The sequence below is a fragment of the Acanthochromis polyacanthus genome, chromosome 3 (assembly GCF_021347895.1).
Source record: "Acanthochromis polyacanthus isolate Apoly-LR-REF ecotype Palm Island chromosome 3, KAUST_Apoly_ChrSc, whole genome shotgun sequence".
Taxonomy (NCBI): Eukaryota; Metazoa; Chordata; class Actinopteri; family Pomacentridae; genus Acanthochromis; species Acanthochromis polyacanthus.
Genome location: NC_067115.1, coordinates 13,213,626 through 13,240,997, shown reverse-complemented (window position 1 = coordinate 13,240,997; position 27,372 = coordinate 13,213,626). Strand labels below are relative to the sequence as shown.

Genomic DNA, 27,372 nt, shown 5'->3' with positions numbered 1-27,372 from the left:
CTCTCCACATACCAGCCGTCACACTGACCTCAGTTCTCCGTTTGCCAAATCCGTCTGCCGTCTGTCTCGCCTCAGTCTCTGGCAGCTCAGTGCCAACACATTACCCTGGCTTCCTTGGCACTGCTGCTGGGTCTGGTTGGCACCCTGGTATCAGTGAAGTCCAACCCTGGGAACAAAGCAGCCTTTGCAGAAGCCAGCCATTTCCCGGTATTAATAGGGCTTAATATCCCATTGAGCGATCTCTTTGAACCTCGGCAGAGGGGATGGTACAGACAAGAAAGTAGACTTCAATTTGCTTTGCAGATGAGAATTCTAATTCGAGGTACAACTGTTCAGTTTCTCACTTAGTGATTTTGAAGTGCACCTACCAAAGGAGAGGTTATTCTGGAAGAGTGTGTGATGGGCCTTTTGTCTCAGTGCATTGTTGTTTAGTATGTTTCAGAATGTTGTGCATTTGGGAAGTCTGTTGGAATGACAGGCTGTGACAGGCCAGTGCATCCAGATGACTGCACAGAGGGCATGTCAGAACACACGATTTGTGAAAGTATAAACAGCAAAAATTCCCCCCTTTTGCATTTCATTTGATATCTCCAGCCGATAAGAGGAGTTAATGCATCATCTGGTCCCAGGGTTGCTCCTACGGCCTGTGAAAAAGCTGAACTCTCTGAACTGTGCCACAACTTGATTAGGTGTGCTTTTTAGCAGGTATGTGTTTGGTGCCGGGTGTGTATTGATAAATAGTTTGGTGTCTGGGGCTGAAAAGACGTCTTTGTGTGTAAGCCAAGCTGTGGAGGCGGCAGATTTCATGATGCACCATCAACCACACAAGCAGCAGGGTGGCAAGGACAAAGAGGGTGAAAAAGACATGTATGGAGGAGGCCAGACAAGCGACGAATGGAAAGAACTGTCAAGAAAAATAAAAACTAAAAAGGCCTAGCACAGTGCTACTGCTTCAGTGTAGGTATTCATAAGGTGTAGGATTGTGGCTCCTTCATAGCTTTCTTAGTCAAACACTCCTGGCTGCTAATATTGACAATAGTTCCTGTAATGAAGCTGTCTGACACTGATGCCCGGAGTGACTTGCAACTTCAGTGATGCACCCAAAATCCTTTCATCAATAGCAATTGCATCGTGATGTGATTAACCTTTTTCAGACCTCTCTCTTTGGAGTGTTTTGGAGATGTGCTGGAGCGTGTCCGATCAGTGGCAGCTCCACCTCACAAGTTACAGCACTTAAAGGATCTGCTGCTAAAGTTGTCTGTTACCACGGGGCTCCTTCAGAGGTCTTGTAGACTCTTGGCCTCAGTGAGTCAGAGCTGTTTGGGTAGTACAAGAATGACCAACAGCATATTAGACAGCAGAGGTCATAAGGTTTGAGCTCATATCTGCTAGTTTTTTCCTTGTTTTTCCACATTTTTTTTTAGTCCTGAAGCTAATGTATCCAGAAATTTATCAAATAAAGAAAAATGCAAATGTTAGAGTAAAACAAAGCATAACTTTATACACCAGAAAATTTTCTCTACTTTTCATTTTTATTAAAGAAACTATGCTGTTTTTACATATCAGTGTGTGGTTCTGGGTTGTGCTAACTTATCCTTTATGTGTAAAACAGTTGCATAAAATCTCTTGTTGCTTCAGGGATTGTTGTAGAATTAGAAAGAAGAGAACCTACCAGATCACTGCTTGAGTGCTTAAGGCCAGTGACTCAAGACTACATTAGCCAGTGCTAGCTACATACAAGGGGTTTGAAAAACCTTTCAACCTCACCCTGAAACAACAGTCTTAGCTGGCATTTTGGATGATAGCTGTATACTATATAGCTCTATATTGCTGTCTGCAAAAACTCAAATGTTTCAACCAATCAAAGACAAAAAGAGAGAAAAGCCTCAAACTGGCTGCTGTTGCTCCAAGACAATGTGCTCGTCCTCATAACAGAGGTAGCAGAAGCAGCCAAATGTGACTTTGAAGTGTTGCTCTATAACCCTTACTCACCCAACTTGCACCATCTGACTTCTAGCTACCAAACCGAAATCCTACTTGAATGCTTGACTTTGTCAGAGTGATGATGAAGAAGTTATGCATGCTGATGAGGAGAATCTGGAGGATCAAGAAGTGGCCTTCTTCCTCGAAAGAAATTTGATTATCAGTACACCAAGTGCATTGAAGTTACACTATATTGCAAAACAAAGCTAGAACAATCTGTAATGTTTTCTTCTTCAAGATTCACTTGCGTGTTTATAGACTATGTGAGGTGAAATGCAAAGTGACTATTCTCAAGGCTGTGCAATGGCAATAAGACTTTTTTTTTTTAAAAAGACAAAGCTCTAAAAAAGCAATAAAAAATTTAAAGTGAGGGCAAGAACTATTTGAATTACCCACATGGAGTTGCATTGTGGGTAACAGAGGCAGCAGATTGGATGAAGGATACATTGAAATTGTGTAGATGAGATTTCTGGTTCAGCTTCACTCAGCTGAACTGCAATGATTAATTAGTGGGTTATCTATGAAACAACCCTTCAAACTGCCAGTTTATCTTGAAAGCCCTTGTGGGGTCTTGACCCAAAGGTTGGAAACCACTGATAGGACGCTTTGTGCTGAAGAAGAATAAAACTACGAGACTGAGTAGAGAGTAGCTTTGATTTAATATACGAGTCATTAAAGATTTCTCTGTTTTGTCAGCTACCTACAACCACTTCTACCTGCTATCTGCATATTTTTTCCTTCTTTTACCCACACGTCAGTTCAGCACACATCTCACACATCGCATTTGTTCCCCTGACATTCTGGCACACCACCATTTCTTAATCTCCTTTTTCTTCTCTTTATCTCGTCCGTCCCTGCGCTGCTGTTCCCCGCCCTCCCTTCCTTCTTCTACTCTCTCTGCCTCTGCAGCAAACAGTGCGGCCCACCTTCTTTGCCAGGAAGTTTGAAGCCAGCGTGAACCAGGAGATAGTGAACCAGCTGGATGCCTACCTGTTTGGACCCTTTCCCCAGGGAACGCTGGCACTAAACTCGTACTGGGAGAACGTGTACGACGAGCCAGACGGCGTGGCCAGCCTGTCGGACACGCAGCTCACGTACTACCACTCCTTTTCGCGCCTGGGCCTGGCCAGAGCTGCTGCCTCGCTGCAGGGGAACCCAAAGGATCACAGCTGCAGGTTGGTTTTTGTGAACGCCTACATGCACGCGAAGATTGGCGTCCCATCCCCACCCACATTTGTGCACGCAAATAGTCCTTTTACGTTTGTTTCATCATCATCATTATTATCATACACCTGCACCTACATCCACAGGTGCACTGCAGTTTGTTTTTACTCTCAAAGGACCACCACACCCATAAGAGCAACAACATACTGTACATGAAAGTCTTTTCTTTCTTTGTTGATGCATTGTGTCACGTAGATCACGTCATGGAAATATGATAACAATGAATACTTCCAGTCAGCAACTGGGAACACTGGGTTTTGCTATTCATTTTGTAACACAGTATGACACTCAGTTATCCCCGACATATTGAGTGCATATAAACCATAGCATTAAAAGCTGACCTTAAGGCTGGTGTATTATTAGTGGAGATGCATGGATTCAAGAGTGCACTACCGTTCCAAGGTTTGGGGTCACCCAGACAATTTCATGTTTTCCATGGAAACTCACACTTTCATTCATGTGCTAATATAATTGCACGAGGCTTTCTAAATCATCAATTAACCTTTCAACACCATTAGCTAACACAATGTAGCATTAGAACACAGAAGTGATGGTTGCTGGAAATGTTCCTCCGTACCCCATGGAGATATTCCATTAAAATCAGCCGTTTCCAGCTAGAATAGTCATTTACCACATTAACCATGTCAGGACTGGGTTTCTGATTAATTTAATGCTATCTTCATCAAAAAAAATCTTTTCTTTCAAAAATAAGGACATTTCTAAGTGACCCCAGACTTTTAAATGGTAGTGTGTGTACTTAAAAGGAAAAAGAAAAACCCACACCATGCTTTCATATTTAGTAGGCAAATAGAACATTTAAGCTTCATGTATTTCAGAAAGGGTTTCAATAACATATGGTTTGAGCAGCATCTGGTGTGAGAGCAATTTAAATTCCCTGTCGTTTATTTGAACCATGATGAGTCCTACATGCAAAGTGACTAACAGTGCCGAACTGAATACGCTGATTCAAAAGCGAGAGCAGAGGTGTAAGTTTCTAATTTGCTTATGTATGAGAGAAAGCCGCAAAAAGTACACACACGCGCACACACAATGTAAACCTATAGCCATTATAGACTTAGGTAGCATTCTTTATGACATCAACAAACAATAAACTGACTTTTCCATCCCCATGAGTCAGAATGCAGGAAAATAAACAGAAAACAGCATGAAGGAGACCAGTTGTTTTAGCAATATATGGAGACAAACTGTTTTCTGATCTGCTGTAGTTTTTGTTTTCCATCATCCAAGCTACCATTCCACACTGTTCTGCTGGGTAAAGTTTCAGAAATCATCAGGGAAACTGACTAGTGAAGCCTTTGAGAGCAGTATCACCTGCTGTTGCAGAGTAAATCTAAGAGGCAACATGGAAGCGATCAGCTCGGCTGGTGTGCGCTGCATGTGAACTGAGTCGGTTTTTGCTCCTCGTTAGCTGGACTCCAGTATGACGAGGCGTCCAGTGCCCAGCCTGCTGCATTGTGGGTGTTCTGTGAAATCGTGCAGGTAAAGTGAAGCAGTGAAAGAAAGCCTGGTTTCCTGGTTTCCATCTGTCATACCTCAAAACCGTCTATCAGCTGCAGCTGTTTCTGTTTAAATGCTGCATGTGTGTATGTGTATATGTGTATTTGCCTATATGGGAGAGAAATAAAAGGGTCTCAAACAACCAAGATGTAACAGCTTTAAATGGGTGAGCAGGGAGGAGGTAATAGATCAAGAAAAAAAGAGAACTATTGTAAACATCTGTATGATTGTGTAGGTAGCATATGTGTGTGTTAGTCACCATGGAAACAGCTCAAGAGCTGTGTTGTTGGTGCATGCGTGTACATGTGTTTTTACTGCGTTTTCTTACCATGTATGCACAAACTGAAGTGTAACCTCAGCACTTTGGTTTTTTAGTGCATATAAGCCTCCCTGAGTCAGTGAAGGGATCCAGCTGGTGTATTTGTGCAAACATATATTAAGCAAATGTACACAGACTAAATGCTGTGTTAACATTTAAGAGCCCCGTTAAGCCTTTTGGGTAAAGTTCAGATCAGGTTTGATGTCCTCATATGCAAACTGAAAGTCAATTAAAATTTGTTTTCATGGTGTTTGTATGTCGGCTTTGTCCATAAATTGAATTTCATTCAAATTCAGCGAATACAGAAAAAAATAGATGATTCAGAGTAAAAGGTTATGTGTGCCCACATCTGCTGATACACCTTACAGTGTTATGTTCTCTTTTTTGGTGGAGGGCTAACCTCCAATATACACTTACTTGTATATTCCCAGAGTGAATGACAAGAAGAAAAGAGAAAAATAAACCTGCCAGCTTACCCAGCGTTAGTCCCAGCTTGTGCCTCTCATGTATTTATATTGCACTGGGGGCTCACTGCAAAGTGTCTGGCTTTTCCAAAAGATAAGTTCCTGGCAATCTTCAGAAAAAAAAAACCTCAGTATGTTGTTGAGCAACACTGTCTGCTGGTCAGGAGGTATTCCCAGAATCGTCAAAGACTTTTCTGGCCATGTGAATTAAAAATATAAAGACTTTCAGCCCATTCCAAAGTGGCATCTTTTTCTTAGTCCAAAGTTTATAGCCAACAGTGAGATATCTTCTTGCTTAGTTAGTAAAATTTTTGATTTTGATGAATGTTAAAAATTTCCTTACAAATTGTTGCGTTATTGTATATATGCTCAGATTTGTGGTTGTATAATTTCCGTCTGTATAAGGAAATGTAGCTGCAATGTAGAAAATTATAAAGATTATTTTGATTATGCGTGATATTACATTAGGGAAACAAACTGGGGCTCAACAAATACATGTTATATTGTGATACATATATTGTAATATGAATTTGTAGTCTAACACTGTGTTCAGCATTTTCCAAAGCATAATAAGATGTTATCATTTAACTCACAATCATACTAGTCCTGCCTCGTCTATGCTTGTTCAGTCATTAATTGATCTCAGCAGCATTTCTGGGTGGAAGCAATGAATAATACATTGCATCTCATCATCATCTTTTCAGTGTAGTGTGTAGACATTAAAGTATTACTGTTAACCTTTAAGATGTTGCTACATAAGTATGATACGATTTTATGAAGCGTATGAGGAAAAAAGAAAGTAGCCCATAAATAACGTGAGTCACAACGAGTCATACAATTGCAGTGAGGCATTACTTAGATCAGGCTAGACTAAAAAAAAACAGAAATAAACCTAAATTGCCTTGTGATTTTGCAATTCAGCCACACTGTGGTTTATTAGCGTTGTAATTAAATACACAATGTGTGTGGTGGGACTGTGCAAGGCCTGCCTGGAGCTGTCTTATTTATGTTTTACTGATCTGGAATTTTACTAGACAAGTAATTAAAACCAATCAAGTATTTGTTTTTTTGTTGTTGTTTTTTTTTTTTGCTTTAAGCAAGACACAGCAAAGTTCTCACTTGGAAATATGTCTTATTCAATTCCCTGTGTGATGTCTCAAGTCAGTGTGTAGCCACTTATTTTGCATGCATGTAGAATTCAGATGTGCAACCAACAGATGGACGGATCAACCTCGGTGTGAGGCTGGAGCAGGAGAGAGGAAAAGGACACAGAGAGCGATTTGGCTCTTTTAGCAGCCCGCTGTGACTCAATTGGTGAGACTGTGGAGTAAAAAGGCTGAATGGAGCTTCTGTGCAGGCTACGCCCCGACCCCCTTCTCACTGCCTCTCCGCCTGGCAGCCACGTCTCTTTTGGGAAAGATGGGGCAGGGGGAGAACGAGAGCCAAGGGACAGAAAGCAGGATGAAAGAAGGAAAAGAAAGGAGAATAGAGGAGCAAAGAGGAAAAGGCAGATGGGAAATAAAAGAGTAGGAGAAAAGGAGAAGGACACAGGAAAACGAAAAGGGGGAGCAACAGAGGAGGGAGTGTGCAATGCTATCCTTGTGGGTGTAAATATTTGCTGTTCTGCTTGTCAGGGTAGCATTTACCAGGACGGGTTGACTCCTGGTCCTTTAGTGGAATACTGATGAGGCCATGGGCTCAGGGGAGCAGGGAGAAACTCTGTGTGTTAAGCTGTGTGTGTGTGCAAAACAAGTGGAATAAAGAGGAGTTTAAGCAAGCAGAAGGATGAGAAATCTGGGCGAGAAAAGAGTCAGAGAGCAGCTGTGAAGTGTTCCCCAGCAGTGCCCACCCTGGCCCCTTTTTGTTTTTCCAGAAGTCACCCCGGCTGGCTGCCCCGAGGGTCCGACCCCTCTGCCACGTATGAAGCAACTCACAAATCAACAGCAGACTAATCAGAGGGGGCAAGACCTCCGTTCGGCTTCAGCTGACTGGATGACCCAGTTCAACTTTGTTCGGCAGACTTATGATGTGTTTAGTTGGGTTTTGTGAGTGTATGTGGTGTTCAGAACTCTGACTAATCTGAATCTGCTGCCAATGCAGCCCATGACTGTTCTGTAATCTTCAGAGCACTGTGGTCTCAACTGTCACGTGTCTTCTTTAGCCATTCATTCCACTTCAGAACAAGAGCACAGGCTAAAGCAACCAGCACACTGCAAAGCAATATTTACTTACCCTTATGTTCTCAAAGGTACTAAACCTTGTTCACCATTTCATAACTTATTTTTGATCCAAAGTAATTCTCCTGTAGAAGTGTATAAAGTTAAAAACTCCGCCTACCCACGCAAGCAGCACTTTATGCAAATGATCTGCACAGTCGACACGTTTTTGACCAATTGGATTTCTATTAAAGGTCATTGAATTAATGTCCACCGTGTCTCACAATCACTGAGCACATTGACTCCCCACTAACCTTCAGTGCAAGCATACATTAGCATCCAGCCGCATTAGCATGTCCAAGGTTGCTTCTCTCCAGACGTTATCCAGATGAATCTTGATATTCTTCTCTCCTTACAGTATTAGCCCTGAAAAGCAGCACAGTAGGTAGGTCAGCTCGTATCAGGTTTGCTAATGGATTCTCACTTTCTCACTGCTCTGCCAGGTACTTCCCCATGGGCCACCCAGTGTCAGTGCATCTCTACTTCCAGGCAGACCAGTTCCAGGGCTACTTGGTCAAGCACCACGCCACCAACCTGGCAACGAGCAAGCTGGAGACAATGGAGACCTGGGTGGCACCCAAGAAGAACTTCAAGCTAGCCACCCCTCCAACCAGCACATTCATCAGGTTGCAGTTCGCAGAGGTGAGTCAGCATGTTAGCCTGCGTAACGTTGCGTTTATTTTTAATTTGTGCTAAAGTCACTTGTTTGGCATGATTCAACAAACAGTCAGTCAGCCGTTGTCAGTGTCAGAAAATGAGTCCCATTAACAGTCTGAGCACCACATAAGAAAAACACGGTTCTTCAGCATATAATTAGAGGTGAGATATACAGCTCATTGCCATGGTGACCTTATATTCATTGCTATTGCGCCCTTGCCAAGACTCATAGCAGCGCATCTCCATGCAATTAAGCTGGTGCCTGTAATGGCCTTGTAAAATGTAAATTGATTGAATTCATCCAAGTTTACAGGGATGAACGCTTCATGTGCTGCTTATTTGTTGTTTCCTAATAGAACGTCTTCTCACCTTCACACTGGAATGCTTCCCCTGATTGTCTTGTTATGTTAATCTGTGTTTCTGTTTACCACAACGCCTGTTTAGGGTACAGCCACTCGGCTGTTATGTGACAGACACAGAGTGTCTGTTTAAAAAGGACAAAATTATCTGAGTGAATGTAAATTGACCTTTCTCTCTGCTTTATCATGCACAGCTTTGTAGGAAGCAGAAATGTCAACAAATTAGTGGATGAGTTTGTTTGTTTTGTTTGTGCCTGTGGACAACAATCATAACACCTGGACACACCTTGACCCTGTTTGACCTTTTCCGGTGGTCTCAGAGTGAACACAAAGGGATCCAGACATCCAGCCGCCATGCGGCTCCCTTTTGCTAAGCCCTGTTTGTGTGTCTAGCCTATGAAACCGTGAGTGACAGAGAAGTGATGTGAGCTGTGGCTTTTATCTGGATGCTCAGCCTGAGAAAGCATTCACTGTCTGGCACTGTGCAGTGGCTGTCAGTCATTCAGTTTGTCCATCTGTCATTCAAAATGTGAGCAGAAAGAGCTTAAATAAGAAGGCTCTGCGTCGCAGCAGTAGCTCTGCACGTTTTGTCAGTGTAGCAGATATCAACCATTATAGTAAAGCTATATGCTGGAGTTTGCTAGATAAACCATGTGGTTGGCTTAACAATGTGTTTCCTGTCGTCTTTTAGATATGAAGAAAGACAGATATGTCTCTTTTCACTCCCCTGTTGCAGCCATCCAGCTGCCTTTATGGGCCTTTTTATAGCATGATTTACTATAGGACCCTTTAAAGCCTGCACAGTTAAAATTAGTATTTCACCTCAAGTCAGACTTGACATTGAGAGGTATATTACGCTCTGCTGGATAAATCATATACTGTAGAATGACAGACTTTGACTGATGGTTGAGTCCTCGTTCTATCACAATGTACACTATGTATGTACATGTCATGGGAGACAAGAAAACAACAGGCATTATATAATGTAATTCAATGCAGACAACCCACAAATTACAGCCTTGAGAATTATAAGAGTGAAAACACAAAAATCTTTCCATTTTTAGCTTCCAACAGCGAGTATGGCACTGCTGTTGTTTTAGATAATTTAAGGGGTGCCTGCCGTTTTGCCCAGCCTTTGTAGTTACGTATGTGAAATGCAGACAAAAAGGCATCATGCTGTGAACATTATCACAATGGCCAGATCCATCCCATTAGACCACAGTAACCATTTAATTCTCTAACAAGTGTGCAAAATTGGAGCTTAATAATTGGATTCATCAACATGCTGTGAACATGATACCAAAATGTATCCTTATAAACCTATGAATGAGTAGAGCCAGAGTGCAGACAGGAAATTTGTTTTGTCTGGACTGCTGTCTGTTTCATCTTCAAGAAAAAATGCTGTTTGAAATAGATTTTCAAAGCTTTGGTATGTACATTGTTTCAACATATTGTTCAAAAAACAAACAGTTTGAGTTTAACATCCCTGCTGTTCAGGTCTCAACTCATATTCATTCTATTTTGAAAGCAGATCTCTGTTTTTTCTTTATATTCTTCATTGATATATTGACATATAACCACAGACAAACATGCACAGTGAATGTCATGGTAATACAACTGCTGTTAAATGTCAAATGATTCAAATCTGCATCACACATTAACTACATTATCTCTAAGTTGACAAGCAGTATTCACTGTTACGAGCAATTGAAAAAATACTTGGGAAAGGACAAATTGAAAATGCAAGCCCCAGAGAAAAGAAAAAAAAAGAAAATACAAGCCCCAAAGTAGCAACCTACTTCAACAAAATGAATACAGCAGTGATCACTGACACAGAACTTCGAAAACTTGTGATCATTGACACAAAAGTAGAACACACGTTAGGTAGCCTAGGTACATTAACAAGGTTCTAGCAGAATAGCAAAGACTTGACAAGGGAACTCTAAAATCTGATTATGAGAGTTCACAAATGTGAACGATACAGTAAGACTGATCACCAACTAAAATCTGTCACAATACAGTTGCAGCACTAATCATGAGGTTTAGAGTGAGCCATGATACAACTAATAAGAGCCACAGTGGCTGTAAAATGACGCCTTGGACAGTGTGTTATTTATACAGTCGAGCTTGAATAAAACAGACAGCCTAATGCTTCCGATATGTCACACTCGTTATCGATTTAACTCATTGTTTCTGTGAAAAAAGTTTCATAGCGTCTATGGACAGCATCTAAAAAAACACCCCTGCATGCTGAACAAAACTTCGGAAACAAACTGCAAGATGACACTTCACTAATGAATGTGATAAGAAGCCTGATGACATTTGGCAGCTCATTATTAAAGTGAATTTGTTCAGCTCAGATGGCGTGATGTTTGGTGTGAGCCTTGTTAGAACTATCACAGTGAACCCATAGTCCTCACAGTGAGGCACATAGGTGGAGTGTGACGATGTGGGGCTGAATGAGTGCAAAATTTGTGGTGGAATTGACACTTATAGCTCGAACCATGAATACCAGTGGATATACCAAAATACTGGCTGACAAGATGACTCCCAGTCTGCAGAACCTTGGCAAAAGAGGAGTGATAACGATGCAAAGCACACTGTCAAGATCACACAGGTGAAATATGAAACATGACCTGGCCAAGTATGTTGGGTGACTTGGATCCAGTAAAACTCGTTGGGGTTTTTTAAAGAGAAAGAAAACAGAAACATAACCCCTTCAGCAAAGGACAGCTGGAAAACAGACTGTGAATAATGGCAGAATTTCTCTCCAGAAGCAAGATATTCCTAGCCTAGCCACGCTAGACAACCCACGGCAACGAATTTAATTCTCTGCCAGGGTGGGTCTAGTTACCCTCCATAAGGCTGGATTCTCCTAAAACTGGCCGGACCAATCACCATGAAGTGTAGAGTCAGAAGGCGGGCGGAACTAAGTGACGACAGAGGCGTGACGATTCTGACAGAAACAACCAGCGCACAATAAACAGTTATCTTTCGACTCGGCTTTGGCCACAGCCCTTAAAGATTTGAAGCTAAAATTCAACTTGAAAGATAAACAAAGGACGGCACTTAAGTGTTTCATTGAGAAGAAAGACTTATTTGGACTTATGCCGACGGGATATGGCAAATCCTTAATATACCAGTTGGCTCCGCGGCTCCGCTGGTTGGGAAGCTAATGGGACTTAGCCACAATCCGCCGGTGCTCTAGGAACTCCGTCAGCCTATTCGTTGCGTTGATTGGTTGTATACCTACCCAATTGCTGCAGAGGGATTTGATAGACAACCTTTTAGCCCGCCTCCCTCCCTGTCGAGCTTCCCTAGACCCTTGTGCCGTCAGAAACATGGGTATAGCATGGCTAGGCTATGATATTCCACATGCCAAGAAGCATTGAGACTGTTATCAAATGTAAGGGTGAATACACAAAGTATTGAAAAATTAAAAGATTTCAGTTCCTACCATGAAGCCTGCATTTGGAATATAATAGATCTAAACTATTAGATTTTTCAGTGTGTAAGAAATGCGATGCCATTATTGAAAGATGTTGCAAATTTCACATTTTTTAATATTTAGGAGAATTATATAGTGCATACTGTAGTTATTTGTAGACAGCTCACACACTCATTCAAAATAATCAATGTGGCCCAGCCATACAATCTTTAGATGATGCAAAACCATCAAAATAAAATCCATGATATACAAATTTAAGCTGAAAATCATTACATTACATGGCAGTGTAACGCTAAAATCAAACCCCTAACTCCTTGTAAGTACTGCACAGTACTGAGGGTACGTGTGGTAACTCAGCCTGTTTTCTCTCCATCCTTTAGTAAATTACAAATTACACATTAGGACTATGTAACAATTGCAGCCTTTTTCTTCTTCATAATTTGCTTTTCTGGTGAAAACAAAGCAATCTATTGCATGTCAATGTGTAAGCTTAGGAGTGTTAGTAGGCTGATATTTTTCTTGACTTTGTCAGAACCAGCTGTTTACTTTTTGTTTTGTTTTGCTAAGCTAAGCTAACCAGCTGCTGGTTTGTCATTTGCACAGACATGAATGTGATGTTGAGCTTCTCATCATATTTTGTACAAGCACATGAAACCATGTATTTCTCAAGTCTGTTTTGATGCATCATACAATTGTCTCAGTTCAGTTTGTGCCCCTTTAACATCGTTCCACCGTGTTTCTTTCTCCTACTAGTATCGATCCATCCTACCCAGTCCCTCAGTGGACTTCTCTGTGGCCCTGGGGAGTCCTCTGGTGCTGCTGGTGAACACCTGTGTTTGATTACCCCTCCCAAAAAGTGCCACTAATAGGCTTCTGTACGGAGCCTCGAGGGGCTTTCTTGTGGTTTTAAGCGGGGCCAGATGTAGTGGTGTCTATGCCCTTGCTTGATCAAATTGACCTGCCTTATTTCATGGAAGTGTCAGACTGTAGGCGCCGGCAAGCCGGTGACGTGGAGAAAAGGTTTGCAGGGTTGTCAGGTCAGAGAGAAGAAATGGAATAGAGCTGGATTTTGAGATGGGAATGTTTTATGTTTTCTATTAAGTCGGACGTGGAATTGAGCAGAGGATGAAACAAGTAATACAGGTAATAGACGTGAATTATGGGACGCATATGGAGAAAAGTAATAAGAGTGAAATGTATAATGTATGACTCATTATCAGACGTTAGATTTTCTTCTTCCGTTTGTCAAGTCAACAGCCGAGGATAAATGAGGGTTAAATCTTTCAGAATTAGCAAAGTCTGTTAGTAATTGTTGGTTAAGGATGGAAAATTAGAATAACTGTTCCAAGCGAGTGGAAAGTGTGAGTCAACAGAGTGCCAGACCTGTAGAGAAAATGGAGTAACTGACATAAAGGGGGCCGAGTCGCGAGGAGGTTTGCTGGATCAGCATTAGTTCAACAAAAGCATGTTCTTCTAAGTAGCTATAAGCAAAGGAAGGTCATAAGCCTCTGACTTGGTGAGCGGTCGTAAGGCGTGATTGGGAATTGGTCGTTAGCCAAAGCTTATTGGGAAGAGACAGGTTGAGTGTGGAGGTCACTGTAGGCTATAGGCTGAGGGTGAAATGGGCCCAAAGTTAATCCCTGTTTGACCTACTTTCATACTGGAAGAAAGAGTTTCTCACTATTGGTGGCTTCATGTGTACCAGAGTCCTCGTGTCAGTCACAGAAAGAATGATTGTGATCAGATTTAGTGGAAATGTTTCAGGAAACTTTTAGCTAATATGAAAACAAGGGCATGTGCAGTATTTGCGTGGGCATGAGGACCCCAAGCTGTCTGCATGAATCTACAGGAGATCAGTATACAGCAGTGTGGAACTTGGCAGCTTTGTGGAAGAAACTGCCTTTTTTGGTCCAATGGATCATGCTTACTAACCATGTGTATGTCGTATACAGCAGCACAGTGGATTGATGGTTAGCACTTTCACCTTGCAGCTAGAAGATATCCAGTTTGCATCCCAGCCTGCGATCTTTCTGCATGGAGTTTGCATGTCCTCCTTGTGCATGCATTTTTCCGGGTGCTCCGGCTTCTTCTCACAGTCAAAAAAATGATCAAGTTGACTGGTCCCCTGCTTTGTCCTACGTCAGCTGGGATAGACTCCAGCCTGCATGCAACCCTAATGAGGATTAAGCGGTGTACAGATAATGGATGGATGGATGTTGTGTACATGTGTGTTAGTGCAGAGAGAGAGAAAAACCTGTGGAGTGAAAAAGAGAAACTTGAACTTGGATCGGAGCATCAGCTTAGCTTGTAAACTATATATTTACTCCAAGCAGCCAAAAGCAACTCTGAAGAGCTCCCTTCCTACCAACATCATGTAAACACTGTCAGAATGTCCCTCTCACAACTCTGAGTCTAGGCAGCCATCCGCATGCTTCCTCCTTGAGGTAAAAACTGAAATTCCTCCGTCGATACTCCCCTCGTTTCTTTGCCGGGGTCTGCCAATCAATTTGGGGTTGTAGTGTGAGCCAACGAGTCAGCCTTGAATAAAGTAATGAGCTACAGAGGTGCCAGACAAGGGAGTTGATTAGTAATTTAAAGAGAAAAGAGCCGAGGTCCAAAGGGCAGGACTGGGCAGAGGTCAGTCCAATAATGGAGAAGAAAGTGAGGTGTCTTTAACAGATGGCCCAACACGCACACATTAGTTCTCTGTGTGTCTCATTTATGCAAGTAGTGTCTATTTATACTGTACATTGTAATCTCCGTTCTCAGAGGATGTAATGCAGAGTCAGTTCCAGTCAGCCATTGATCGTCCGGCCGGGTGAGGCTGTGTTAATCAGCTACCATTTTAAGGATGAGCGCTTCGTAAAGCCGCCATCCCTCTCACATTTCTGCCAGACATCTTTTACTGTCTGTGCGTGTGTGTGTGTGTGTGTGTGTGTGTGTGTGTGTGTGTGTGTGTGTGTGTGTGTGTGTGTTGCCTCCCTCTCTATCACCCTCCCTCATCAATCTCGATCGCTCTCTCATTTTGCATACCGCACAGTTTTGCAATCTATGTAATCCAACACATGCAGATCGCTTGTCTTCAGTTACAGTCTTGACCTAAAAGGCAATTAGCTATACTCCTGTAACCTTCCCGTTGTTGCGATTTGCTCTTCCTCTCACTGTTTTGCTGAGGTTTTTTTTGCTTCATTTCATTTCAATTTACACATCTCTGCAGAGTGATCATCGTCAGAATCGTAAGTTAAAAAGACATAACCAGCAACTTGCAAACATGTATATGCTAAATGTTAATTATACAAGCTCACAGTACATAATAATCTTAAAGTGGCTCATTGTTCCACTGGCAGTCTTCCAGTGCATTGCAGGCTGGCAGCAAGTCTCATGTTCTGCAGCCAGAGGCTCTGTATGTCTCGTAATTCACCGAGGATATATTTGACTTACTGCCGCTATCTCTTACATTTTTATATTCGGTTTATTTATCTCAAAATTGTCTCAGAGAAAGCAGCTTTCTCAGTCTTTGTGGAAGCAGTAAACCCCCCCACCCCCCACCCCCCACCCGGACTCCCTGTTTTTCTATCAAAAGGTTGTGGTTGCTGTGTTCGCATATAATCAGCGTCTTTTTTGTTGTTTTGTTTTTCCTTTTTTGTTTGTTATTACACTGATTCCAGGTTCTCCACTGTAGTTTTTGCTGAGAACAATGACTGTTCGCACTGGATACTGGTGTTCATTGCCTTCAGTCTGTCTCTTCCCATCACTGTAAAATGTGTTCAGATCGCAGGCAAGGATGCATTTGATCTTCACCCCTTGAGGGTACGGTTGGGGTGTAGTCGTACACTCTTCTCAGCCTGCCTCTAATATTCCTTGCTGAGGATATTCTAAGGCAAGCAAGCAACTATGGACAAATATGCTCAAATGTGCAGGACAAAACAATCAGGCTTGTCAGCTTCTGCGTATTATAGCATTATAGAACAATTGTGTTGAAGGTTGAGCTGAAATGCAGCTTGATGAAAAATGCATGCTGAAGATTTCTCCCACGGACATTTAATGAAGATATTGGTTATCTTAACACTGTGGTTAAGTGGAGACGCATGCAATGAGCGTGTTACTTATTCATGAACATGTGCTCCATATATAGTTGCAGGAGTGGATTTATGTGCCATTATATCTTGTGCTTTTTGATGCCATTTCTCCCCTTGTCTCTGTTCTTACCTCATTCTGTCACTCACTCTCGTCCTCCCTCTTCTCCCTCTCCTCTGCCAGATCGGTACAGAGTGGGATGCCAAAGAACGTATGTTCAGAAACTTCGGCGGCCTGATGGGACCCATGGATGAGACGGTGGGAATGCAAAAATGGACCAAAGGGCCCAACGTCACCGTCACGGTCGTGTGGATCGACCCCACCAACGTCATCGCAGCCACCTATGACATTCTGATTGATGCCAGCGCCGAGTACACCCACTATCGACCTCCGCTCAACCAGCCTCTGCGACCAGGCGTGTGGAGCGTCCGCATCCTGCATCACTGGAGCCCCGTGGCTGAGATGCGCTTCCTCATCGCCCCGTTGGCTTACAACAAGCATCAGCCCATACGACAAGGTGAGAAAGAGATTCGGCCTCCGTGTTGGTAATGAGGCTTGCTTTTACCTAGCACATGTCATTTGTTTCAGCTTTAGTATAACACAAAATTACTATTGATTGTGCTATTTGTACAAATAGCCTTGCAAAACTTATTGCACAGCTGTGATGTTCCATCAGCTGCAGATGATAATTCATCAAAAAAGTACCCAAGGTGTTTTGCAAATGCCAAACGTTTCTCTGCACACTGAGGTTTTGTAAAAGCCCTGCACTCTCTGCTACAGTGTAGACCTTCAAAGTGCAATTTAATACAGCAGCATGGTTTGTGATGCTTATAATATTGAGTCTTTGTTGAGTGCACCAGAGCAAGCTTGAGTTATAATTTGTAGGGCTGTATTTTGTGGTGTTTGCATCATATTGTCAAGTGAAGCCAGGGGTGGAAAGTAAAGCACATTCACACCAAACTGTATGTGAGTACAGTCTTTCTTCCAATTTATGCACTTTACTACTTTTTCAATAAATACTTATAGTGTACTAAAGTGCAGGTGCTTTGCAGTTAAACATTTTATACAATCCACACACTATGTCTAAGAAATGAATCTGCAGCCACTGCAGTAAGATGATTTTAGTCAACCATTTTCCAATGTAAGGTGTAATTTTCTTAATTTTAGAGCAGTAGTGTCACTTATTCAGTATTAGAGTGAAGCACTTTGTGAGAGAATTTCAATATTTACTTCACATTTTTGGCATTTTATTTTCCACTGACACCAACATTGTGTCACAGTCTTAACACTGCATTCACTGTGAAGTAATGTCTGCCGATTTAGGTGTTCCAAAATGTCTGCAGACACACACACACACACACACACACACACACACACATGCACGCACACGCATACACACAGCCTTGTATTTGCAGTGATGCCCTTTCTAATCAAGCCTCTGGGCCTCTGCAGACCCTGGTTATTTGTCATCAAGTCATCCCTAATAACCCAGCAAGCTGCTCATACATACTAAACAGAGTGTTAAACAACAGCGCACTTAGCCCTCCAAAAACAATGACACAATTAAATCAATCAGTCAGCATGGATAAGGGGCAAGACTGCATTGTTCTAATCCATAAGCAGCCAGTTTGCTGTGAAAATCACATGAGAGCTGAGACGCCGGCATAATCACGTCTTTCTCAGTTTAATAATCTCCCTGAGCCGTTTTAGTGATGAAGAGGAGCAGCAAATAAAGTTACAGCTTTTGTCTTTAACCTGAGTCTCGGTGGGGCTGCTGTGCAACGACATGACTTAAATATTAATCACTTTACGGCTGTTTTCAGCTTAGTGCAATTATCTGCATGTTCTGGTTTCCCATTGGTGTACGGGTGGCTGTGGTTTACTGGTGCTAATTTAACATGCCAGCTTGGTATGTTTTCCATAGTAAAGTGCTTCCTTACAGTTGTATACTCTCAGTTTAATTTCTATACAGTACTTCATAAAGTAGTAAATAGCACAATGTTTCCAGCCTTTGTGGATTTTCCTGCCTTAAAATGAAACATATCTACTTAAGATTCCTCCTCACAGGTCCTGGCCTTGTTGTGAATAATTTTTTCTTCTCAGATTGTTTAATTTGTAGCAAACTTTTGGAACCCCAGAATGCTTCAAGTAACCAGCATTTTTTTCTTTTATATACCTAATATAAATGAAAATTGCAGATTTGATTTCCCTTTGTCCATAATTCAGTCTTGGAAATGCAATTTAATTTCCTTTAAATTTTCTAAAACAACATCTAATGCAACCAAATTAAATTAAATTTTAGACACCTTGAAACAAAAATAATTCATGGTGGAAAAATGTAGAAATGTTCACTTGATTTTTAAGAACAAAGGCCTTTAAGTCCCCGAGTTAGAAGGAAAAAGGACTTAAGTGATCTTATGATCCCTCAGATTTCTGGGGATTTCTTAGATTAAGTCTTCAAAGATGTTACTAAAAGGACCACAAGATCTGATTGTATTCAGTATCAATGGTCTCAAATGACTGAAAAGGCAAAGTAACATGTAACTATTGAGCAACATACATTCAAGTTTCAGATAGTTAAGATACTCATAATTTGAGTGACACCTAAACAAACCAAAGCAGACACGACTCAGACAGTTAATTCCTATTTATGTCAAACTCAGATATATTCTTGGATTTATAGGAGTTGTAGAAATTGTGTACTGGAGCAAACAAGACACATTCTGTATCTGCAATCTAGGCACTGATAGAAAACTTTGTGGTGTAATATGAGAACTATACAACACTCTCATCAGCAGTTAATGACAACAGGATGAAGATAAACCACTTTAAACCAAATTCATCTGGGAATAGCTTCAGTGTGCATAATCTCCAGCTACCGGGAGTTCAACATCACTACTAATTTATTGATCAATAGAAAACTGGCTTCAAAAAATAAAATATTCCACTTCATGACAGGTTGTACTCATACCACATGGTGTGGGCTGCATGCGGACTGAGGTCTACATTTGGAGGAGCCTCAGCTCTACAGCAGTGGATCGTATTTTAGAAACTAATCATGTGTTTGCTTTATAAATCCTCATCTACACCCTAAGCAGTAACACCGGCTGTCAGATAAAATGGAGTGCAGTAAAAAATTACACTGAAATGTAGTGGAGCAGAAGTGTGAAGTACAAGTTCCTCGAAATTGCACTTGTGCTTGAGGAAATATATGTAATTACCATCCTCCAGTGATTTTTAAAGCTGCTGTATTTGTACACATTAGTCTGAGTTAACTTTACTTTAGAAACTGGAAACTGAGTGTATTTCACATTTGTAAGCTCCTTCTGTGTATTTCCACTAGATTACAGTTTGGCAATTGTTTTTACCAAATAAATGTGAAGCATAGTTCATACAAAATTAAAACCACAGTAAGCAGAAATCTGCAAAAGAGAACTTTAAAAGTGCAAAAATAGTCAAGTTAAAAGTCAGCATTGAGTTGTGGCCTCACACAGGGGAGTGAAACCTTGTTCATCTCATTGCGCTACCAAAGTCAATGTCTGCCAGGTGCGTTGTTGCTCTTTCTACTATCTCACCTGATCTGAGTGAAAACAGCTGTAATTGGCTAAAGTTTAATGTCATGTGCTGGAATTTCTCAACCCTCAAAAAATAGCCAAGAGGAGGTGCAGAAGTCTACTTTCCTCTCATTCCACTTAAACTGCAATATTCTGAAAGTTTGTTATGGTTGTTTTGCCCAAGGAATAAACAGTTCCTTCCCCGGCTTTAAAGAGGGTGAGTGGTCACGTTTTGTGTATTTATTAAGTGATCACAGTTGAAATCAAGCCTTACTTTAGTCTCGTGATTGGATACCTAAAGCAAGACTATGTGACTTGTCCATCCATCCATCCTCTATACACCGCTTTATCCTCATTAGGGTCGCGGGGGGTGCTGGAGCCTATCCCAGCTGACTCGGGCGAAGGCAGGGGACACCCAGGACAGGTCGCCAGTCTGTCGCAGCTATGTGACTTGTGATATAAGAAAAAACAAATCAAAAGATGCATTCACAAGCAGTAAAATGCTCTCTCCTTCTACTCAGTATACTATGAGATTTTCCTGCTGTAGCCTTTCTTGGTCTGGTATGACCACTAGCTTATGGTGATTCAGGTCTGTGTAATGTTTGCGTATATCTGACATCACTGAGTCAGTTCACTGACTGGAGGGCTTTTCCAATTCCTACATGTGACTGTTACTCTGCATTTCAGCTGCAAAACAGAGCCTAAAAGAAAGAAGGAGAAATTCAGTGTCCCAATGTTCTGTAATTGTGTTGCAAGATGTTTTACAATTTAAAGGCTCAACTGAATATGTACTGGAGATGTCTGTGATGCAGAGTCAAAATCATTTTAAATCACAGCGTTGTCCTCCTTCCTGGGAAAAAAAAGGTATCACTTTTATCATTCATGTGTACTGGGTTTCTTATTGAATTATTTCTTATTCAAATTTATTTGCAGATATCTGTTATTCCCATTGCACATATTAATGAAAGTTTAAAATTTACACTATTTGATTCTGACTAGTCGTAATTCTTTTCAAAATATCTTTAATTTGCCTCCTCAATTCCAGATATCTATTTTGTCCTTTTTAGATATCTTCAGTTTGTTTAAACAAGCCAGAACTCAAACTGAAATTCTGCAGAGGCACATATATAGAGTTTTGACTTGGTGAAATTAAATTGCAATTATTTTACTTAGGTCAGAAGCTACAGCAAATTGGAGGAGTAAGCAGTTTGATTTTCAAGCATGCTAGAATACCTCAGCTGTAGCCACATATGACAAACTGTTTTACTTAGGTCTGAAAAGGACAAACCAGTTGCTGATAATGGAATCCTATTTCACAGCTTTTTCTAAAGACTTTTTAAAGACAGGCAGACCAGTGCCTATGAAGCACCACAGAAACCAAAGTTAACACTGTTCAAATGCTTTGCTGGACCAACATCTAATGAGAATGGCACGCCAACATTAAATTACAGATGTCTCTGTTGATTTAATTATCAGAATGGTGCTGTAGATATCCTAAAGGAAAAATGCTAAACTAACTACACCTTGTCTGAATGACGTTGATATCTGTAATGTTCATTTCAAACCGTCTAATTTCCGCTGTTAAATGTTATAACAGCTTGTCATAGTAATTGGCACTGGTGGCTACATTGACCGCTGTTTGGCAAAAGTTACATGCTGTCACTAAGTCAGAAAGCAGCACTTAGTTAAGTTTAGCTTGTTGCTTTTGGTGTTGACGCACCGCTTTGGTTGACATCGTAATTAGTCACGCATCACAAGAGGTTGCTGACATGAAGTATAGTTATATCATGTCCATATGTTTTACATGTTTAGCCTATACTGTGAGGATATGTAATTATTAGTGCCACTGAGCAATCAACCTATTTCTGATCAAATGGAGATTCTAGTTATTATGTAATGATCTTGGAGATGCTTGGCTTGCTGCGTGTGTGTTGTAATGTGTGCTTTGGTCTTCGATGTTCCGTCCACCCACCTATAATTTACTGCCATGTCTGGCACCAGGTTTTCCCTCCCACATGCAGTGCCAGTAAAACTTTATGATGTGGTCTTCCATGCGCTTTGGCAGCAGCAGACACACACAATTACACTTTTTTATACACTAGCACAAAAACTCTACACAGTTGCATGACTTCATGAGACATTCTGCTACCAGATCGCTATCTGGCACTGGCCGGACTTTGCCTTCGCCTAACGGAGCACCTCATGTCTGACTGCATCTTTCTGTCACCAGTGTGAGAAAAGCGCTGATGTCTGCTAACATCTGGGTGAGAGGCAGTTTGTGTTCCTCAGCCACGCTTAGAAGTGATGGCCAGCGCCCCAGTTAGAGGGCCAGTGAGGAATTTAAAGCTTTGCTGGAGCTCAGGGTGGAGAAGGTGTTTTAAGGAGAGCTTGTGTCTGTGTTTACTGTCTTCCTTCAGGGCTTGACCGTCATGGGAAGAAAGAATGACGGCACGTCTTGAATATTTCTATGCCGTTTCCCGAAAAGTCAGCAATGCAGTAGCTTGACTAAGTACAACAGAGAAGCGGATTTAAGGAGTTTGGTTGTACAAATTAGTTTACGCACATTAGTAGCTACAGCGCCCTCCATAATTATTAGCAGCCCTGATGTTAAGACTTTGTACAACCTCCTTTTGCCAACAAAACGGCACCTAATCTTCTCCTATAATACATTTTTGTACAATTTTCAGAGTAGGAATATGCTTCTGCAATAAAAACTGAATTTATTTTAAGGTTTTCAACACATCGTAACCATCGTAACAATAATTATGGAGGACGCTAAATTTTAAACTTTTTGATATAGTAAGAAAACAAATCATGTTTGCAGCTTTGATCGTTTTTCTTCTTACCCCTTTTTTAATCTAATCTGTCTTTCTGATCACTGATTGTCACTCATTGTCTGTTCATTCTCACATTTCTCCAGAGGATACTCTGAAGCTCCACAACGGACCAGCAAAGAATAGCTACATGGAGCAGAGTTTCCACGGCCTCAACCCGGTGCTCAACATCCCCGTCAGCCTGGGTTACGTGGAGCAGGCCAAGAGAAACGCAGCCCTGACCGGCCCAGAGCTCGAGCACTGGTTAGACAGCCTGGTGGGCGAACTGTGGGAGGCGGCCGACATCTGCGCCGTGGGCCCCACCGCCTGTCCAGTCATGCAGGCCTGTCCCAAGAACCCGTGGAGCTCCCTGAGCCCAGACCCCAAGTCCCAGCTGGGAGCTCCACGGGCCAATGGCCGGATCAGGTAGCAGCGAGGCCTCCAGCTGGACAGGAGGCCGTGACACTGTTTATCTTTATTTATTCAAGGGCTTTCTTCCAGGTTAGGGGAGAAGGAGTGAGCGTTGTTCCTCTGTCTGGGGAGAGATGAAGGAAACAAAAGAGAAAGTGGATTCTTTTTCTTTTTTAGGGACGTTGGTGAGGGCGCCTGGACAGAAAGCGAGGAGGAATGGTTTTCATATCCTCCCACAGGAGGGGGGATTATGCTGGCTTTGCTATTTCAGTTTCTCAGTGTATTTATTTTCCTTCTCATGGCTGAGTTTTACTGTGATCAAATGTTGCAATTTTTGAGCATTTATTTTGCTGCTGAATGAATTATGAAGTCAGCTTTTAACGCCCCGCGCAGGGCACAGCGGTCATGCGAGTGTGGATTGTCGACAATGCTGGCAGACCAGGTTCTGCTGCAATAAGGCCTTAGTTGTAAGACATACGTGAGGAAGTAGCCAGGTACTGAATTAAATGTGCCTCATTACGGTTTCTGTCAACATCAATTAAATCGAACAATATCCGGATATTCAGACACCCACAAAAAAGACGAGTATTTTGATACGACTCCAATGCAGCTCCATTAATGAAGAAACGTTGAAGAAAAAAAATGTTATGACATTATTGAAAAGCAATTATTTTAGATTTCAGTAGAATGAATCACAGCTTACTTCAATTCAGTGCCTGATCAGGCTGTGGAACTGCTGTAACTCACAATCTGCAGCAGTCACAAAATAGAACGAGAGGAATGCAAATACAAAGGCCTTCTCCAAATAATTGGATTACTGACACAATTTGGATTGAATTTTAATAGAAGTTTCCTGTAGACATTTTTGTTTTAAAAATGTACTAAATTCATGAAATGCTTCTTTTGTGTTTGTTGTACAATAGTATTTTAGGATTTTAACCTTCACATAGTGTAGATTTCTTGAATAACACCCACATGTCACGACAGATAGAGGACAGAGAGAGAACTGTTTTGTCCATCTTGGATTTTTTTTTATTTGTTATTCTTTACCAACCTGCCTCAAACTTGAAACAAATTTATCTCAAGCTGACCTTAAAAATCTTGTCCTTGTTTTAAATGTCACTTGTTTCTTCATTTCAGTCTTTTCAACGACTCTTTATGTTGTACATAATTATACAAGAAGTCTCAAAATTTGTGTGAATGAAGCCGGGGGGAGTCCATGAGTCGCTATTTATTTCTAAGTTTATATTAATACTGATATTTTTAGTCAGTGACTAAATAACTGCGACGCTGCCTTGGCAGCATGATAAATATTTTTTTGTAAAGAGAGCCGCCTTTATTTACAAAGGCCAACACCCCAAACTTATACTGTACCTTTTTATGGCCCGCACCTGTGTGTTAGTCAGTGTTGTCCTGTGTGATTAGATCTTCTTGTCTTGGTTTCTTACATGGCTGTTTGCCCGGTGCATCACAAGAGAAAGTCACCTTGACCTGTGAGATCAGAGGTCAGCTACCAAACAACCTCACCAAACAGAGAAGGTTAAAAAAAAACAAAAAAAAAAACAGCCTTCACAAGCAAACACACTGGACAATGTCTGGATCAAAGGAGAAACTGTGCTTCGTGGTGTTTTTACGGTTCCTGTCAGTTTCAGAATGATAGTGAGTGGTAGTGATCTTACTGCTGTGACAATAATGTACAATTTTAAGTGAATATTGTATTGTATCTTGACTGCAAAATGCGTAATTTATTAGATTGGGTCTATGGCACCTTTTCAATCCTATTTACATTACTTGCTCTGCCATCAAGACAATCTCTGAACATTTGAGACGAGTTAATTACACCAAGGGTAGCGCTGTACCGCAACACATCCTGAACAAGAGGTACGGTCACATATTTGTTTTACCTTGAAATAAGTTTCATCTGCACCCAATTAGGTTTTCAATCTGTGATTGTCAACATTGTTTAGCCATCACATGAGCTAAATGAGTGTTTTTGCACCGGCTAATTAAGAGACATTACTGTTCATTAATGTCAAGTTCACCTTGCCTCTTTGTCAGATGTGTGTATTATAATTGCTATCTCTCCATCCTTTCTCAAATCCACACTGTTGCTGCGGTTAGGCTGCAAAGGACAACTTTGTTTTCCACTGCTGCCATCTTTAAACTTATATTTACCACCGTGCTCTGAACAATTACTTCACGCAATACATATTCTAATGTAAGCGCAATGACAGTTTTGGAAAAAGGTGAATTAATTAAATGTAACTAAATGTGAAAGTCCTATTTTGTAACAAAATGATTAACAAATGAAGAAGATGTACATAGGTATTTTGTATTGAAATATTGTTTAAAAGGTATTGTACATGTAAATACAGATGTGGTCAAAATGGCATTGAACTATTAAGAGTTTATTGGAGTGTCAATAACTGGGCACAAATGAATTGATGGTGTTTATTGATCAAAGTACATAACCTGTTTCAATGTTTTGGACAGCTGTGACAACAACCTTGTCCTATTTGCCTCTCAGAGAAAAATCACATGCCAGATTGTTGATGTTCTTGCTGGAATGTATTGTTGCGCAACTGTTGCACAAATTTCTCTGACTGACGTTTCCCCTGTTCTTTTGTTCCGGGGAGGCTCTGTGTGCCTTAGCTGACTTTTAGAACCTTCTCTGTCCATTAAAAGAAAGAACCCTTATTTTGTTATTTGGTTTGACCTTATGTGAAGAACGCCATGAGTCTGTCAAGTGATCATTGGTACTGCAACACCAAAATGATGTTTTCTGTTGTATATATCATCAGGCCTTCTGTCGTTATCAGCTTTTTATGATTTTTTTCTTCCCTTTGGGATAGTTTTGTTGTACTTGACTGGCTTGTTTTACTTTTCTCTGACTGCTTTTTGGAAATAAAATTCAATGGAAAAAACAGCTCATGTGAATCAGTAATAAACGAGTGAGCATATTGTGGCTGAGCTGCTGAAGCATCTTTCAACCATTATTCTGTTGTTGTTTATTAAATACACTTAGCTTTGCAGCTCGAGTCTATTTAAATGGTAGTATAATGAAATTACTGTATATTTTTATTCAGCCATGGGAATCGTTAAACTGTAATCTTTTTTTATGATTGTAATTTCAGGAATAGTTGTATAAAGTGTTATTAGAGGAGGGGAATTCAGTTTGTAGCAGAGCTCACAAACCAGACAGGTAAAGCAAAATGTGATTTAAGGAGAAACTTAAATATTTTGTTTTATCAATTGGATTAAGGGCTGCACAGTAGAGTAGTGGTTAGCACTTTTGCCTTTCAGCAAGAAGATCCCCGGTTCAAATCCCGGCCTGAGCCTGGGATCTTTCTGCATGGAGTTTGCATGTTCTCCCTGTGCATGTGTGGGTTTTCTCCGGGCACTCCGGCTTCCTCCCACTGTCAAAAAATATGCTGAGGTTAATTGGTTACTCTAAATTGCCCGTAGGTGTGAATGTGAGAGTGATTGTTTGTCTGTATATGTAGCCCTGCGACAGACTGGTGACCTGTCCAGTGTCCCCTGCCTTCGCCCGAGTCAGCTGGGATAGGCTCCACGACCCTAGTGAGGATAAAGCGGTGTATAGAGAATGGATGGATCAATTGGTCTAATCACTATGTGGAATGTAAAGTGCACATGCAGTGATGAAATGAGTGAGTTCAAGTCAGCTCTGTGGAGCTTTTTCAGGTGATTTTTTTTAGTTTTACTTCCCACAACTTTACAGTTTTTGAACTAGACTCTCACATGCATTGTTTTCTACTTTTACTTTTCAGGTTTTCAGCAAAATAAAGCTCTGATAAGCCCACTCTACCTTACCTGCTCGACAGCAGGCTAGTAAATGTAGTGGAACACTTAGCACCTAAAGAGACAATTGTGTGCGTCGGGAGTCAATAAAGTGAAAACTAAAGTTTACCGGTGAAGCCAGAAGAGAATAACTGACATTAAAAGGCATCAGAAACATGATTTCAAAAGTCTGCTATATAAGTTAACTGTGTGTTTCGAACATGTTACTACTAAAGGTTTATTTAAAAATCCATTTGATATTAACATAACCACAATAAATACATAAGTAGTTGTGAATTGAAGTGTAAAATTCAATAGAAAATGAATTTCTAAAGGCGTTCCTCCCAAACACTTGAGGGATGCTCACTGAAGAGAAAATCTTCATGTGCCTCACAGTTGGAAATTATCTGGAGCTTTAACCATCGTTTCATGCCAAAAGTGTTTCCCTCAGTCAAACTGAGGTGGTTGAATCGCTAACTGTGGGTACATCTAGTTGCTCCCATATGTTTTCCACCAAATTAGCTTCAACAA

At 41.1% G+C, this 27,372-nt stretch overlaps 1 protein-coding gene across 1 annotated transcript in view; it reads left to right on the top strand.

Annotated features, from left to right (window-relative positions):
• Positions 1 to 26,003, top strand: part of xylt1 (xylosyltransferase I) — an 87,797-nt gene extending 61,794 nt beyond the window's left edge. Inside the window, exons 8-11 of the mRNA XM_022205526.2 lie at positions 2,893 to 3,158; positions 8,168 to 8,366; positions 16,449 to 16,782; positions 22,740 to 26,003. Of these exons, the coding sequence (XP_022061218.1) occupies positions 2,893 to 3,158; positions 8,168 to 8,366; positions 16,449 to 16,782; positions 22,740 to 23,062 (1,122 nt within the window). The 3' untranslated portion in view covers positions 23,063 to 26,003. The remainder of the gene's footprint in view (positions 1 to 2,892; positions 3,159 to 8,167; positions 8,367 to 16,448; positions 16,783 to 22,739) is intronic.
• The last annotated feature ends 1,369 nt before the right edge of the window (positions 26,004 to 27,372 follow it).